Source organism: Engraulis encrasicolus, chromosome 6 (assembly GCF_034702125.1).
Source record: "Engraulis encrasicolus isolate BLACKSEA-1 chromosome 6, IST_EnEncr_1.0, whole genome shotgun sequence".
In the NCBI taxonomy this organism is placed as follows: domain Eukaryota; kingdom Metazoa; phylum Chordata; class Actinopteri; order Clupeiformes; family Engraulidae; genus Engraulis; species Engraulis encrasicolus.
Window position 1 is genome coordinate 34,927,272 of NC_085862.1, and position 17,375 is coordinate 34,944,646.

The following is a 17,375-nucleotide window of genomic DNA, read 5'->3' on the forward strand; positions in this document are numbered from 1 at the left end:
TGGGGCTTGGCTGGTTTCCTAGGAGAAAAAAGCTATAAAATATGCATTTGTTTTCTGTGTACGGTGTTCGTTACACAGAACATTTCTTAACTGACATTATTTTGTTCACTATACTTCATCATAATTCATATTTGCATCATACTTTTTAGAAGTAGTGAATTGTATTGTGGTAACTGAAAACTAATTAAATTGAGGGTTTGAAGAAAAACAATCAAGTACAATTGGTGATCTAATGTGTGAGCACATATATTTATGGAAATATTGTGAAAGCGTCGGCTATTTGGGAAAGTATAGTTCTATACATTTGTTTTGAGACAGTAGGCCAACCTGCGCACCCCATTTCCTGTCATGGAAAGCGTTCCATTTAGCTAGCGTGTTTCAGGATATGCGTTGTGTGTACACTGAAGCAGCAAGCAAGCAAGCAAGCCTGCAGTGTTCTCCATCCAAGATGGCTGCCGGTGGGAACAGTAACCGAGCGCCATGCCTAAATTTCCCAAACTGCGGACCACTGGGCAATGCTCAGGCGAGCAACAGTGCCCACTCGTCGTCCACAAACAACGGGGGTTCGATGGGAGCGACTGAAGGTGCGCCTAGAGCAGCGGGGAATGCAAACACTCAATCAGGCCCTGACGCCAGTGGAGGCGCCGATGTTGCAGTTCGAGCCTCCCCGAGTACACAGAACGCGAGGCGGCAGTCAGCCAGTCAAAACGCCATGGCTGCACTTGCGCCAGCTGCCGCTGGAGGAACACCAGCCACTGCATCAAATATGACGGCTACCTCAGCCGCAACTGCGTCTTCTGTGGAACCATCCGCAAGTTTGTCATCGGTTCTGAACAGTACGGCATCATCCGCGTCCGTTCTAGTGTATCGTGAGCCTGTTTACAATTGGCAGGCCACGAAAAGCACGGTCAAGGAAAGGTTTGCATTCTTGTTCAACAACGAGGTCCTCAGTGACGTCCATTTTTTGGTCGGAAAAGGAATGGGAGTGCAGCGAATACCAGCGCACAGGTAGGCTATTGCGTTAACAAAATGCTGGTACTAATGCTCTAATGCAGTATAGTTTTGCTTCGTTTGTTTCCTCATCCGACTGCTCGCTATTTTGCAACGTTCGTGATACGGTGTCATGTAAGGTCCGAATGTTTGACAGCTCATGCAACTCATAACGCTTTGTTGTTGTGTATGCCTATGGTCGTCATTATTGGAATTCGACTCTGGTCAGCCGTTTCATTGTATCCATATTCGTTACATTTTATGTAACTTGTAGCAAGATTAAAACTAGGAATATAGTCGCCGTCGCCGAAAATGTTATTGTGATTTATCTTGGTCCGCGTTTGACCCTGTATTTGTCTCATCCCAACGTCCCGACAGATTTGCTCTCGCCGTGGGAAGTGCAGTGTTTGATGCCATGTTCAACGGAGGCATGGCCACCACCTCGACAGAGATTGAGCTCCCTGACGTGGAGCCCGCAGCGTTCCTCGCCCTGCTCAAGTAAGGGAATCGAAATGTCATCGTGTTGCCTGGAGCATGCCACAGTGTTTTAAAGGAAATACAAGATTGCTGATCTCCGCAGAGCACTGTAATGTCCTTCATCTGCCCTCAACATCATTTGCGCTCTTCCGGTGCCGTTGAGTTCATAACACACCTCGTTCTGTTGTGCTCTGCAAACTCACTTTCGCATGATGTCATGAACTCTTCAAAGTATTGTCAAAGTCTACCTGTTATTTTTTGTTGTTGTAGAAGATAATGAATACACTAACATTATACATTTGACATACCAGGTTCCTGTATTCGGATGAGGTGCAAATAGGGCCAGAGACTGTGATGACAACCCTGTACACGGCCAAGAAGTATGCAGTGCCCGCGCTGGAGGCGCACTGTGTGGAGTTTCTCAAAAAGAACCTGCGGGCAGACAATGCGTTCATGTTACTAACACAGGTGGGCTACAGCAGAAATGTCATCAAGAGAGGCTCAACAAGAATTTTGTTGGGCCGCACAAAGAAAATACAGATTTAACCATACAAATACTATTATGTAATATTTGTTTATCTTTCAAAGGGCCTTCTGTCAGTGGCAGGCCTTTAAGCATTGTCCTGACCCCTCCCAGTGGCTTCACCCCTGCTCATCAATTCCCTCACTGTTTACAATTCTTGCCATTTTCAATTTCAAGTGGGCGCCCATTGAAAATATCATGTGTGCACTGTGTTTTGATAGGGATGAGAGAGATCAGTGTGTTGTGTGTACCCATGTCTATTTTTAGGCCCGACTCTTTGACGAGCCCCAGCTGGCCAGCTTGTGCCTGGAGAACATAGACAAGAATACTGCGGATGCTCTGGCTGCCGAAGGCTTTACTGACATCGACCTCGGTACATTCAACTGTTTGTTTCAACAAATTTGTATTTATTTGTTTGTTTATTTTTGACAGATTGAAAGTTGATTTTTTTTTCTCTAGCAGGTCTATGACTATTGTATTCGCCAACATGTTATTTATTCAACAAACACCCTTTTTTATTATGGGTTGAACATCCGCTATACTTAATCTTTTTGATTTCCTTATGCCAACTCAAATAGTTATGTCAAAATTTGAAACAATCAGCTGATTGCTGAACAGCTGAATCAAAAAAGCTCAGGAGCTCAGAGTCTGCAGGGATTAAATGGAGCTAAGTTTATCTTTACCAAATAAAATGGGGGGGGGGGGGATTGGCACAGAACAGATGCAATGCTGTCAAAACAGTAGTGCCATGCCACAATGTGGCGATTGTGTTGTGATGCTGTAATGTACTTGATCTGTTCCACGAGGTACGTTTTGTATAGTGGGAGTGTCTGCAGTGATGCAGCTGTAAAAAAAACTTGATTCTTTTTTAGATTAGATCGCTTTGAAGTAAAAAGTGGACCAGGTTTTGATTTCTAGTGTTTGATGTCAAATGCAGTGTTGGTGCTCGGGGGCATATGCCAAAAGGAAATATGATACTTGATGCTTATTTAGTAGAGCCAATTTAGATGCCAATTTAGTAGAGCTGAACTGTGTTTCAATAGTAAACTCATCTGCCAATGTCAGAACTTGATTTTACATACCGGTTGGAAATCAATACGCAACGGAGCGAGTCATTGTAATCAGGTGTTAGCAGGTGCCTTAATTAACCAGGTGTCTCCCCCTCCTCCACAGATACCCTGGTGGCGGTGTTGGAGCGGGACACGCTGGGGGTGCGAGAGGTGCGTCTGTTTGCGGCCGCCGTGCGCTGGGCAGAGGCCGAAGCGCAGCGGCAGCAGTTCCAGCCCACCCCAGAAAACAGGCGCCGCTGCCTGGGCAAAGCCCTCTCCCTCATCCGCTTTCCCCTCATGACCATAGAGGAGTTCGCAGCAGGTAACATAACGTGACGTGACATGGCATCGACCTTAACGGCCCATGTCCAAACATCCCTCAGGCCATCCCAATCAGTTGGCCTCTGCTTTTGATGTGTAAATCTGACCACAGAGTGTTGCTGTGGATCGACCTTCAGCTCTGCAATAGTCTGCATTGTTTCAGAAAATTCCACTGTTTCTTGTTTTGTTTGAGCGGTGTCAAAACGAGTTTGTTACATTGTTACTTTTTAAAAATGTTTTCATTTATTTATTTATTTGTAATAAACTGACGACGTGCCATCCTCTCATTTCAGACGCACTTAAAAAATTGTTCATGCGTAATAACTCAGATTATCAACAAAGTAATCCCACACAGGACTACTGACTGACTGATTGACTGCCCCATTAAAGTCCTATTATGTTTGCGTTCATTGACTGCACCAGGTCCTGCTCAGTCGGGCATCCTGACGGACCGGGAGGTGGTCAGCTTGTTCCTGCACTTCACAGTGAACCCCAAGCCGCACGTGGACTTCATCGACCGGCCGCGCTGCTGCCTGCGGGGCAAGGAGTGCAGCATCACGCGCTTCGGCCAGGTGGAGAGCCGCTGGGGATACAGCGGGACTAGCGATCGCATCAGGTCAGCATACTCTACATGGCAACATTTAAGTGTTAAAAACCAGGAGATTGTTGTGGTGGCGGTGGCAGTGGCAGCGGCGGAACAACTGAGGATTTTTAATGATTTATTGTACTGTGGCAGATATTGGGCGTAAGGATCAAGAAGAGTGAGTGGATATAGAGCGCGGGTGGTAGATAAAGCTAAAATATGAGAGAGCCCTATGAAAAACGGGAGTGTGGGAAATGATGCAGGTATTATTGCCTTTGATTGTTGAAATTATTACTATGCCTACTTGCTACTAAATAAAATGCTGCTTAATAAAATACAATTACAAAACAGTGTTGTATATTGTTGAGCAAACATGTGCAACTAGGGTCATACGAAAATGCATTTCTCTTAAGTCTTATTGACATTTCAGTTTTTTCGCAAGGTGACCTCAGGTTATCCATAGTCGGGCTAAGATGAACTACAACCTTTCAAATCTCCCCTTCTTTTGATTTGGAGCATGTAATAAAAAGCTCAAAAGATATTGCATATCCACTGTGTAGTGTGACAAATGTGGTGAATATTCTTCAATGTCTCGCCCTCTCAGGTTCTCAGTGAATCGCAGAATATTTGTTGTGGGATTTGGCCTGTATGGCTCCATACACGGCCCCACTGATTACCAAGTGAACATTCAGGTAAGCTTTTACTCTTCAATACACCGTTAGTGTATTCCACGCAATGATGTACTTTTTTGTTCACGTTTTATTCAGTAAACTGACTTGTAACTGAGGAGAGTTGTTTTCTCCATCTTTAGATCATTCACACAGACAGCAACACGGTGCTTGGCCAAAATGACACTGGCTTCAGCTGCGACGGGTCAGCCAGCACCTTCCGTGTCATGTTTAAGGAGCCAGTGGAGATCCTGCCTAGTGTCAACTACATCGCCTGTGCCACCCTCAAGGTACAGCTTTTATATGAAATTTAGCGGATGATGTTAATAATATCCACAGCGACGTTCAGTATAGATGTTAAAGTGGCGAGCCTCCATTACAAAGACCAACTACGTAACCATTAGGCCAGAGACCTCCTCTCTTGTCCCAATAAAGCAGGGGTGGGGAAACTATGCCCCAAGGGCCGTTTTATGCGACCATCGATGTAATTTTAATGTTATGCAGCTTCACATGAAATATTACATATTTTGTAATGGAATCTAGAAAAATACATTTGCAATACAAAAAAACGTTATATTTAGGGGAGCTAGAGAAGGTGGGGTCTGTTTTAAAGGTGGCTGCCCTCAATATAGGCCTAAAGTGCAGGGGGAAATCCTGGTTTGTGTTCATAGTACAGCCCTTGGACTTTTACAGCCCTCGGATGAATTTGAAGTGGCTCCACAAATGACAGGTTCCCCACCCCTGCAATAAAGCATTTATCCCCAGCATGTTTTCCTACCCTATTTCTCTGATACACTCTTGTATCCTAACAACTTACATAACCCCTATAATTGATCTGACGTGATCTCCAGGGGCACTAGTCATTATAAATACTGCAGCGTTTGCTAAAACTGATTAACAAAGAAGACCCAGTCATTGTGTCGTGGTTTCCAATCGATGTGCCAATCACCAGACCATGTGAATATGGGGTAAAATAAGAATAAGTTAGGAGACAAATCATTCAATAGGCAAATACACCGGCATAGCTTGTTGATGGAGACTTTTATTTACTCGACTCAGGTTAGGAACATCATAGAAGCAAGTTCAACGTACAAGTTTCCAATGCAAAACATCTTAGACTTGAAACATTTCAACAAGACAAGTTTTTGTAAAACCGAAGTTTATTCCGGAGGCTACGTTTTTGCAAAAGTCCCACAAAACCAAAGTCAAGAATTACTTACTGCAAAGCCAGACAGTGAACCTGGTCTCTTACAGTGGGAACTTCCCAACGAAGGCCTGGCACCACTTGCACTTTCAGTCAGTCACATTGTATGTGGAGAGGGACTCTCTATTAGTATATGGTCATATCTAGGGATAAACACCTTTTATCTTTTTACATGAATAGAGCTTTAATATAAAACCAATTTAACGACAACCTAATGTATTACTTAATATGTTTTCCTTCTCTTTCACTCTGTCACTCTATATACCAGATTTCCTCCACAATTGCTTGCACGTCCACATGATCCCTGAGTAACTCGTGTCCTCTTTGCAATTCTAATTTATTGCCTTGACCTTTTTTAACCCCAGGGCCCAGACTCACACTACGGAACCAAAGGCATGCGTAAAGTCACCCACGAAGCGCCGGCCACCGGCACCAAGACCTGCTTCACCTTCTGCTACGCGGCAGGCAACAACAATGGAACATCGGTGGAAGATGGACAGATCCCGGAGGTCATCTTTTATACATAATGTCGGATCTACCCTTTTGTTAAGGAGTAAAACAGTCCATTCACCATCACTACGCTAATTCGATGCACTTCAGGCCTCCCAGGAGAGAGAATAAGCGACCAAAACAGCATTTTTGTCTTTCTTTCGTACTGTATTGATTCTTCTCACACTCCCCAACATCTTGCAGAGCATGATTTGAAGTCCATTTGAATACAGGTGCTGTGGTTCACAACAGGCCCAGAGTCTTCGCTGGTGGAGGCACTACCAGTGATTGTTCAGGAAAAGGAGACGTGTTATGTATGAACAGAACAGATGAAGGTAAATCCCATAGCTTAGGATATAAGGCGGCAGGAATATTTTGTTAGTTAAGGCTAAAAAGCTGTTAAGGCCTTGAGTTTCAGTTGTAATACATGAAGTACTATGAATGATAGCACTTCCAAGTCCAAAACTCTTATCCTGAAGTCAGTTTCCAGTCACTACTTTAAGTCAATGTTCCAGTTTCATTAGCCGCACTGAAGCACTTTTGGGGCTAGTCCAAGTCAACTAGCCATGCATGTTAAGGCATATGATGCAGAAAAATCAATAAACCATGACCAGAAATTTTCATCCAGCTGTTTGCATTCGAAGTGGACTGTTGCATACCTCTCCGAAATACCCTGCATCAGGAATGTTGAGATACAGGACAAATCTTTCTCAGATCAGGATTTCGTGGGCCATTTTTGCTGATGGTTGTTTGCACAGAACGTCTTGAACCATATCATTTTGGCAATGCAACTGTTGTGCTAACTCAACTGTACTTGACTCACTCGCTCTGTTTGACCTACTGTGTACTGAGCTTGTTGATTGTGTAATTTCAAGGGTGAACTATTACGAATGGGTGGGGGCTGGTGATGTCAGGAAACTGAATGTACTATTACCTATTTGCCAATGTATGTGTTACTGGTACTTTTTACATTTTAAATTCTGTTCTGTGTAAGCATCTGTAAATACAATTTGCATATATGGGAGTCCAAAACTACCAAAGTAATACTATATAGAACATATTTCCTTGGATCACATCTAGTGGAATTCCATATTTGTACACTTTCATTTTAAATCCATGCGATCTACATTAAGTAAATACATATGAAAAGCAAAACTGCTCCATTCTGCCTTTTTCCTATGACAAGAAGTTTGGGCTTATTCTGAACATGACTAACTCAGAAATCACTACAAAACTTGGATGAAACCTGATTTCCAAATGTGAAGCTGTGCACAACCCCTTAAGCACAGTACTGGCTTGAATCCACTATACAAGGAAAAGCTGCATTTTGATCTCGAAATGGTATGCAGCTCAGACCAACTGAACCTCAATTAGTATTGATGCAATAGAACTGGCAGATTTATATATATGATGAAGTACAAGAAATGAACTTACTATTTGAAGGTACACTGCAAGATTTTTGATTGTTTATTTCCAGAATTCATGCTACTCATTCACTAATGTTTTTCCTCAATGCTTCCCACCGCCATCAAAGTATTCATTATGACTGGGAAAATTCCACTTCTCATACATTAAAAGGGGGATCTTGTCAATGGTCTGCCATTTTGAAATTCCAGCAAGACATTCTAAGCAGCAAAAATGACTGTACTTGGGCCATACTAGAAAATGTTAATTAGTAAACTTTCATGAAAAGAAAATTTGGCAATAGGAAACCCAGTTTCAATGAGCAGCATAGTTGCAGTACCTTTTTTTGACCATTTCCTGCAGTGTACCTTTAAGCACTGGTAAGCCTCGAGTTGGACATTACGTTTTGTGAAGCCCTGATATGAATAATTAACCTGATTTACATCTGGCTGCGTTCGGCTACATCACGCGGGGGCGTTTATCAGATGGCAAGAGTCAGGTAAATGAATGGCATTATATCAGGCATTTAAACGAGGCCTAATCAGAAAGTCATCTTTAAAAATCGAATAGGACCTACATGAAACCTAAATAGGCCTATATGAACCGGGGCTTCCATATGACGGACCTTAAATTGCTACTTAAGCAGGGATCAAGTTGGACAATTAAACACATGGACTAATGCAAGTCACTTCCATTTGAAAGTCATTTAATGATTCAAAAAAAGCAAAAGTGTGCATATAGCATTTAACAAATCCAGGGGTAGCGCTAAGCTTAGGGGCTGAAAGCACTTCCTCTTCATCAGTTTCTCACCACAGGGGAGGTACAGCCCCTCAGGGGGCGTAGAGGAGGATACAGCTGAAAGGGGGCAGTGCTTAGTTGCCATTGGGGGGCATTAGTCCATTTAATTTATTAGAAAGGGGGTGTTGCCAGTCTTATGAGGTCAGGGGAGCGTTAGGAGACTGATGACGCCAAGGGGGCACTTGTTCAAAAGGGGTTGAGAACCACTGCTCTACATACAACTTGAAAAACACTCCAAGTCACTCAATTTTTATTAACCTTTATTTTATGTTTTACATTTGACATGTGGAGATAGTTAAATCATTTGACCATCGTTTTGGCAAATCTTAGTGATTGTGATGTAATCTGTACAGTCCAGTCCCTCGGAGAAGGGAGGAGGGGAGGGGTGAGCGGGAGACGAGGGGCAGATCTTCTACAATTTGTCCAGGTAGTTGTCCAATGCAGGCACTCCCTCCTTGAGACCCTTGCGTTTACGTGTGTCGGCGACAACCTGTGAGGGCTTGGAGGCAGGCTCGAAGGGATCGCCAGGGAGCATCTGCCAGTGGTCGAACACGCACTGAGGGAAGGCCTGGCCACCGGTGTTGGAGCGCAGATCAGCTGTGAAGCCTGAAGACACGAACACCAAAAAACAGCATTAAAGCCATGCTCGAAAAGAGTGTGCTTGGTCACAATAGATCATAACAATACATCATGTCAGCATATTTGCGGATTTTCTGCTCACCGAAAGACTCGTTGACAGGCAGGTACGCCTTGACGACGAACATGGGTGTTCCTGCAACATGGGACTCCTCGAACACATGCCCACGTTTCCTGTTCAGCACACCATAGATGCCACCGACCACCTGCTCAGGACACTGGACAGAGAAAAGGGGAAAAAACAAGTCAGTGAAAAATACACTTCACATACATTAATAAATATGAAATCAGATAACTTCTAAACCACTTCACATAGTTTGTAAGTATTCATCAGAAGCACCTGCCCCTAAACATAGTGTACACCACTCTATATAATTTTCTGGCAACGTCACAAAGTGGATTATCTGTGGGAGAAGGACAGTACTTTGTGCTGTGTTGTACAGTGCTAATGCATCGTACCACAAGTGGGCAATGGCCTAATGCAGGGATGTCAAACTCAGTCCCGGGGGCCAAATCTGGCAGGCAAGGTAATTTAATTTGGCCCGCGAGATGATTTCAGATATATCTTGTTAGTTGGCCCACACATTCCATATAGTAACATGACTCACAGGCATGTGATTGGGCCCAGGACAGTGCAATGGCTCACCCTCATATAGGCCTCCCAGAAATGCACAGGCACACTTCGACTACTAGATGGGAATGAGTAGTTGTGAAATTTTCCTCTACAGTAAGTATTGAGTGCCTGGTTGCGCAATATTAGCTTATTTTTTATTTAATACAAATATTGAGTTAGGCCCCCGACTTAGTCCCAGATTAGGTTTTGGCCCCGTGTGAATTTTAATTGGACACCCCTGGCCTAATTGGATACAGATTTAAATATGGCCTGGGTTACTCCAACCCTACCCCAGATCTCTTCTGGTCAAATTCTGTCTCAACAAAACCATGATTTACCAAAAAAAAAAAAGCACACTTAAAGGGGTATATATAAATAGCGCAGTACCTGAATCTCCACCAGGTAGATGGGCTCCATGAGCCTGGGCTTGGCTGTCAGCTGGGCGGCGTACAGCACTCTACGGGCGGTGGGGATGATCTGGCCACCACCACGGTGGATGGCGTCAGCGTGCAGGGTGACGTCGTGAAGGTCGAAACGGATGGCACGCATGTTCTCCTCGCACAGCACTCCCTGGAGACACGAGACACAAACGCAACTACAATAAGTGATTGTACAATACATCAGCGATTTAACAATTAAGTTGATGTAAAATGCTTATTGCAAGCATACCTTCCTGACTCCATTTTTGAGAAATCAATGAACATTTACAAAAGCTTTTAGGAATAAGCACGTACCTCCTTGGAAGCCCACTGGAATCCAGCCACCACACTGTCCTTGATCTCATTGAGGTACTGCACTCCTTTGGTCACATCCACAACCATGTTTGGTCCGGTTCCATCAGGGCCAAAGCACCAGATCTTACGGGCTTCGGTGACGTCCCACTCGTACTTGTCAGCCAAGAGGCGAGCGCGGGTCTTCAGCTCCTGCCTGGCGGCGACATCACCCTTGTCGATGTCCTCGGCCAAACCGTCGGGCATGGGACGGGCCTTCATGTACAGACGGTTGTGCTTGTTGGGGGACTTGGACAGGCACATGATGTCAGACTCCTCGCTCACAGTCTCTCTGTAGGACACAACTGGGTCGGATTTCTGCCAAAGGACAGAAAAAAATACAAATAAATGAGAACTTACCCCCAAGACAGACAACCATTTTAAAATCAACATGCAATATGCCACACTGCAAGAGAAATAAAACCCCAACAAGTTGGGGCACGATGATCATACCTTAAGTGGAATGCAGGCATGGTCCTCCTCCAGATCCTTGAGGCAAATCTCAAGATGCAGCTCTCCGGCTCCAGCGATGATGTGCTCGCCAGACTCCTCAATGATACACTGCACCATGGGGTCGGACTTGGCCAGACGTTTCAGGCCCTCCACCAGCTTGGGCAGGTCAGCAGGGTTCTTGGCCTCGACGGCCACTCTCACCACAGGGCTCACGCTGAACTTCATCACCCTCATGTTGTGGGCCTGCTCGAAAGTGGTAATGGTCCCGGTCTTCACCAAAAACTGGTCCACGCCAACCAAACCGACAATGTTACCGCATGGCACGTCCTCGATGGGCTCGACATAGCGACCCATCATCAGGATGGTCCTATGAAAAAGGAAGGAGGGAAAAAAACATTAACTGACTGGAGCAGAAAAGGCGTTTTCATACCAATTAAACAGACTGAAATTACATTTAATTGTGAAAAACTTCAGATGCGTTGCATCTATGGATTAATAGGACAACTACTTCAAGTCTGCTTCTGGTGGCTGTTACCACATGGAGAATAACTGAGTGCAACAGCTGCACTGTTTAACATGATGTAACTGATGCCAAATGTAACCCAAGAGTGATAATGAGCTAACAGGGTCTGAAATGTATTGCCTCATCTGAACTTCTACTGTGCTGATACACCCTCATCTCTTCAACCAGTCATGACCATCCGAGCCTTCCAGACACAACCACCTTTTCATAACACCTAAGTTTACATATTGAGTTCAAGCAGAACATTCAGACAGAGTACTCTCATCACTGGACAATCAGGTCAAAGTGAAGATGTTTAAGTCATCACATATCTGCAAACCTTGCACAAGAAACTACACTTAACGCTGTGAAACTGGCAATGGAAATGTTCGGTACAAGACTCACCTCTGAATTGGCTTCAGGTAAAGGTCCTCTTTCTTCCCGGGGGTGAAGTTTGGTCCCATGATGCGCACCTTCTGGCCAGTGCCAACAATGCCAGAGAAGACACGGCCAAAGGCGTAGAAACGACCCTTGTCGGTGGTGGGCACCATCTTGGAAATGTACATCATAAGGGGGGCCTTGGGGTCGCAGTTCTTGATTCCTAAAAGAAGAGCAGCGCCAAGTCAATCACACAGGACTTTTTTATGAATCAAAATGGCTTAAACCACTGAACCAGCTTCTGGTTACTGTAGAATACTAGGGTCAAGATTTGATTAGTCTCAAAAGAAACACTGAAGATCTTACCCATGGCCGCCTCGTCGTCTCCTGGTCCTTCATAGAGCAGCTCACAGCGGTACTTCTGGGCTGTGACGGGAGAGGGCAGGTGGATGGTGATCATCTGAAGCAGGGCCTCACCAGCTGGCAGCCAGCGACGCATCACAGCCTTCAGCAGGGGCTTGCCCTCCTTCTCCTTGTCCTCAGTGTCCAGCTTGATGTCAAGTTTCTCGATGAGCTTGGCGGTCTCCTCCTTCTTGAAGTTCATGATGGCATCGAACACCTGCAACAGAGACAAGACTGTTAGAACTGAGCAATGCAGTTGTCAAGCCACAGCCACATTTTCATAGCACCTAAGTTTACATATTGGGTTCAAGCAGAACTTTCAGACAGAGTACTCACATCACTGGACAATCAGGTCAAAGTGAAGATTTTTAAGTCATCACATATCTGCAAACCATGCACAAGAAACTACACTTAAGGCTGTGAAATCTAGAGCATTCGGACTCACCTTGAAGATGGGGTCCAGGACGAGCTGAGCGAAGGTGCGGGGAAGTTGCCTGCCCTCTGGTCCGTTGGCAGACTTACTGAATTTGCCAGTCACTGGGTCAAAGTACCTGTGGTGAACACGAGCAGCTTTCAGTCCAAGTATTCCCCTTACAAGTCCATTCTCCAAATCCATCCAGCAAGAGCAAACAAGCATAATCTCCCCAACTCACAGGGGTGTGTTGCACGGTGGATTGAGTCTCATGTTTACACACATGCTTGTTTTTGCGCTCATTTCAAGTGACTCAAAACACAATCACGAGAATAAGAAACAAAACAAAAGACTCACCTGTCACCCCAGAGCTTCTTCATCATGTCCTCGACCTTCTTGCAACGATCTGCTGGGGTCAACTGAGCAGAATCACCCTTGGCAGCAAACTTGGCCACATACATCTCAGCAAACTGCTTCAGGGTGAAGGCCCAGCCGTGGAGCCCAGATCCAAAACCGACAGTACCGATCACTGGGTCAATCTGGTGGAGGGAGGGCGGAGATGGTAACAATGGTCTTAACATCACTAAACAAAACACTATAAAGTCGACTGATGGAAGACATGCTACATAGCTGACAAACCTGGATCTCTCCCATTGGTCCTCCTTCCGTCTCGCCATAAGTGGAAATGATGACGTTGACGTTTTCTACGATACGCTGGAATGTCTTGAACAGCTCCTCGGGGTCAAGCTGCAGCTCAAGCAAGGCACGGTCCATTTTGTTCATCATCAGAACAGGCTTGATCCTCTCAGCAATGGCCTGCCTGAGCACGGTCTCCGTCTGGACACACACACCTGAGGAGAGAGCACAGGAGGGAAATCCGTTGGGTCATGTATAACATACTTATAATAAAGTAGAAACTTTGAATAGATCGGGAGGTGAAGGAGGGCTTACCGGACACGCAGTCCACCACGACCAGGGCGCCGTCAGTCACACGGAGAGCAGCCGTCACCTCAGAGGAGAAGTCGACGTGCCCGGGGGAATCAATCAGGTTGATCAGGAAGCCAGAGCCATCTTTGCACTGCTTGATGAAGGCCATGTCGTTTTCGCTGAGCTCATAGTACATAGAGATGGCACTGTAAAGGGAAACAAAAGGATTAGTCTTACCACCCCACATACACTAAAACAGACCAATAAAAAGCAAACTCAACTTGTCAAACAGCCCGCAAGCACCAAGAAGTCAAACTAAACCTGTCAAACAGCCTGCAAGCACCTCACTTGTGTTCAAGTACAATACTGGCATCCCAAGCAACTGAGTCAGCCACTAACAGTCACTCACGTTGACTTGATGGTGATGCAACGCTCCTGCTCATCCTTTCTTGTGTCGGTAAAACGGGTCTCTCCAGCGCGGGCCGAGGCGATGATACCGGCCTTGGACACCAGTGAGTCGGTCAGAGTGGATTTCCCATGGTCCACGTGCGCAATCACAGACATGTTACGAATGTTGGACTTTTTGTCCATGATGGCACGGATCTGGTCGACGGTGAAGTTCACCTATTATAGAAAAAAAGGGAGGAAATTGTTTTAGGAGTTCCAAATACAATCTCACACAAAGGCCACAGATCACAAAATGACATTCAGCAGTACAGTATTCACAATCAGTAGTGGAACAATTGCACACAGGGCCCCAGAGAAAAACATTGATGGGGCCTCCCATACTGGAGGTCCCTGAGCCCAGGGGCAAAGCCCCCCCCCCCCCCCCCGTTCCGCCCCTGTTCACATTAACCACACACCTGTATTACCACTCCAGTCAAACTCCATTCTATTCATGTCCTGAGTTAATGTGAATAGAGGCCACCAATGTGCCACGGCAGCAGGGTGATGCGTGCCACCGTGAATTAAACTGCTGACGCATCTGTATTGCAACGGTGAGCGCTAACGTCAGATAAGCGCTGCAAATCTTTCACTGCGCAAGATAACACGTCAAGGTAACCAGACCAAAATGGCGTTGGTAAACGTTGGAACCGACCCACCCATGGAGCCGGCAATACATTATTTATGCGTTTCCAATGCGCAGCTTCAGGCCTGAAGTTTGGCGATACACCGCTAGCAGTCAGCCATTGAGCCAACAACATTAGCATTACATCACGCACCAGTAACTTCAAAAGCTAATTGCATTCCTCTAATCATATTTCATGTTTGCGGAGCCAACGACACTGTCATTTTCGCATCACCACCCTTCTAATATACATCTCGGGCTTCATCAAGCCTAGGCAATGGTAAAAGCAAAAGTGCCTAGCCAAGCCGGCATTTAGGCCACGTGTAATGGAAGCAGCTAGCGACTTGGCTAACATCAGTGCGTCACCACTGACCTGCAACCAGACAACTCCCTATTTACCGGCATCCCTTTACCTCTAAAAATTATAAGAGGACAACGATATGTCAGAAGACAGAATGTCGGGACGACATGAGTAATATCCATGGAAAAGTTGTTATCCTGGAGCTGCTAACGAAAAATACACAGCCTTGCCCCTAGCCAGAGGCAAACCTGCCATTAGCCAGTTGTCACTGCAAATGTATTTACCGTCTAAAATGTTGTCTAACAGGGGGGGAAATGTAGCCCCAACACATTAGGGGCTCCGTGTCAGGTTCTGAGAAACCTCTATTACATGTTTTAGTTTGACATGCACGTTGAAAAATACCTCAAAAGTAACAGACTGGGCGGCAGCCGCAAAACAAAAGGGTGCCATTTTGAGGTAACGTTACAGCGCGAAATAGAAGTCTCGTTTCGGATTATCTTAGCAGAGATCCATATCAAGATACAAGAATACTTTAATATTAGAGAAAATGGTGTTAGAGCAATATATTTTCATCAACAATTTACTTACCATGGTGACGGATGGTTTTGGATTCGCTTCGAGAAGAACCAGACACAAATTTTACACTGCCTACCTCACTTGGGCATAGGCAGGGAAGAGGCCGCTTACGTCAAACGCGTATCATTTTATAGTGGACGTGTTCGCGTTGTTGCGCACAAGCGTACGACGTCGGTCACAACAGGAAGTCCTCGAATCACAGATTCGGCACTTTGTTTTGTCTGCAAGTAGGGTAGGCCTACTATTATTCTCAAAATCGTTCTTGGTTTTAATTAAAACGTTGCGCGTGGACACCCCCCCCCCCTTTCCAACCCGTCCGACTTGCAGACTGCCCGAGGGCCTGACGAGAAGACATGCTTCCCCTCTCTGTAGGCTAGTTGTGAGACTAAAGCTGATTTTTTTTTTTTTTTAAAGAAGGTAGGCAAATAATGGCTGCTCAAAATCATAAACTGCTTTGTGTTACCATAGCCTACATCAACAGCCCATCAGTGTTCTCTCAGGAGTTTCTAGGTTTCTTTTTCCTCCTGTAATAATATTGACCAGCGGGTGGCGACAGCACACACCACTTATCAGAGCCGTAGGTCTGCCATTTATTTTACAACAAGTCCATCTTGAAGGGATGTAGACTAGTAGTCGAAGTTGTCTCTGATATAATGGCCTGGGCCTCCTTGTCATTTCACGGGTGTGTTTAAAAAGTCGTTGTACTGTACAGCAGCCTGATACATCCATGGAGCATGCCTGTAATACTAGGCATATTAGGCCCAAAGAAGGGGTCAAATAAACAAGATCTCAATGGTTGTCATTTCACAAACTTTAACAGAGTAGGCTAGGCCTATAGCCTACAACCTTGTGTACAATTAGGAATGATAACTGTGTGATAAAATTTGAGTTTTTCTTGGATATTAAAAGCACACACAGCGCTAAGCCCCCCACATTTGGCCTGCATGCCCACGGGGACCCCTGTTCGAGTCCGGCCAGGGTAATTTCCCGATCCCACCCCGTCTCTCTGTCCCACTCGCTTTCTGTCACCATCTCAGACTGTTCTTTTAAATAAAGGCATAAAACCCCCTTTTTTAAAAAAAAAAAGCACACACATTCTCTCTCTCTCTCTCTCTCTCTCTCTCTCTCTCTCTCTCTCTCTCTCTCTCTCTCACACACACACACACACACACACACACACACACACACACACACACACACACACACCACTTTCCACTTCGATGTGACACTCTGAAAGATGGAAAGGAGTCTGGCAGCAATGCCCCTGTTGACAATATGTTTACCATTCAGCGGGGACCCGCAGCCCGGATGTTATTCTTCTAAAATAATACTTGTAGGCCTATGTGCTCATGGATTGTTCGGTGAAAAGAAAGAGGGATAGACAGAATTAATCACAGATAAGGGCTCAGCCAGCACAACTCAATACGCACACAAAATAAAGGGTTCACACACAAAAAACGGGGAAGTAAAGATCTGGAAACCTCTTATGAGGAACCACAATTACTATAAGAGATGAAAAGCCCCTGCAAATTTGCCACTCCTTCTGTAGACATCTGAAATTGGACATCTTTCCTGGAAGCTAGTCTTGTCCAGACAGCTGACAAATAGATGTCAGGCAGGGCCCATGACAACTAAATAGAGGACAAAAAACAAAGGCTGCCTCTGCTTTCATTTCAAATTGCAGTGTATTGCCTGTGATGCAAATATTTACACATTTTTGAGCCCCAATTTAGAGTGTGATGGTACTTAACTTGGCAGATAGTTAAGAGATAGGCCTACACATCATGTCGTCATAGTTAAATTTGAATGTATTACTATTTTAAAGTTAAT

The 17,375-nt window shown here is 45.1% G+C and overlaps 2 protein-coding genes and 2 non-coding genes across 4 annotated transcripts; 1 reads left to right on the forward strand and 3 right to left on the reverse strand.

Moving 5' to 3' along the window:
• The first annotated feature begins 319 nt into the window (after window positions 1-319).
• Window positions 320-7,453, forward strand: btbd2a (BTB (POZ) domain containing 2a). The gene is made up of 9 exons (XM_063201387.1): window positions 320-1,008; window positions 1,369-1,488; window positions 1,779-1,935; window positions 2,258-2,363; window positions 3,164-3,361; window positions 3,784-3,976; window positions 4,548-4,635; window positions 4,755-4,901; window positions 6,181-7,453. Exons 1-9 carry the CDS (start codon window positions 386-388, stop codon window positions 6,340-6,342), a joined length of 1,794 nt encoding a protein of 597 aa, XP_063057457.1. The 5' UTR covers window positions 320-385; the 3' UTR covers window positions 6,343-7,453.
• Window positions 7,454-8,749: 1,296 nt separating this feature from the next.
• LOC134451160 (elongation factor 2b) lies at window positions 8,750-15,671 on the reverse strand. The gene is made up of 13 exons (XM_063201386.1): window positions 15,558-15,671; window positions 14,009-14,223; window positions 13,624-13,805; window positions 13,312-13,523; window positions 13,030-13,211; window positions 12,706-12,811; window positions 12,225-12,477; window positions 11,886-12,081; window positions 10,979-11,345; window positions 10,490-10,843; window positions 10,143-10,325; window positions 9,228-9,360; window positions 8,750-9,112 (listed from the first exon to the last, which is right to left on the reverse strand). Exons 1-13 carry the CDS (start codon window positions 15,558-15,560, stop codon window positions 8,919-8,921), a joined length of 2,580 nt encoding a protein of 859 aa, XP_063057456.1. The 5' UTR covers window positions 15,561-15,671; the 3' UTR covers window positions 8,750-8,918.
• LOC134451632 (small nucleolar RNA SNORD37) lies at window positions 11,746-11,812 on the reverse strand. Its single transcript, XR_010035285.1, has one exon. It is a non-coding gene; the product is annotated as a small nucleolar RNA SNORD37 (small nucleolar RNA).
• On the reverse strand, window positions 12,578-12,644 carry LOC134451633 (small nucleolar RNA SNORD37). Its single transcript, XR_010035286.1, has one exon. It is a non-coding gene; the product is annotated as a small nucleolar RNA SNORD37 (small nucleolar RNA).
• Window positions 15,672-17,375: the final 1,704 nt, after the last annotated feature.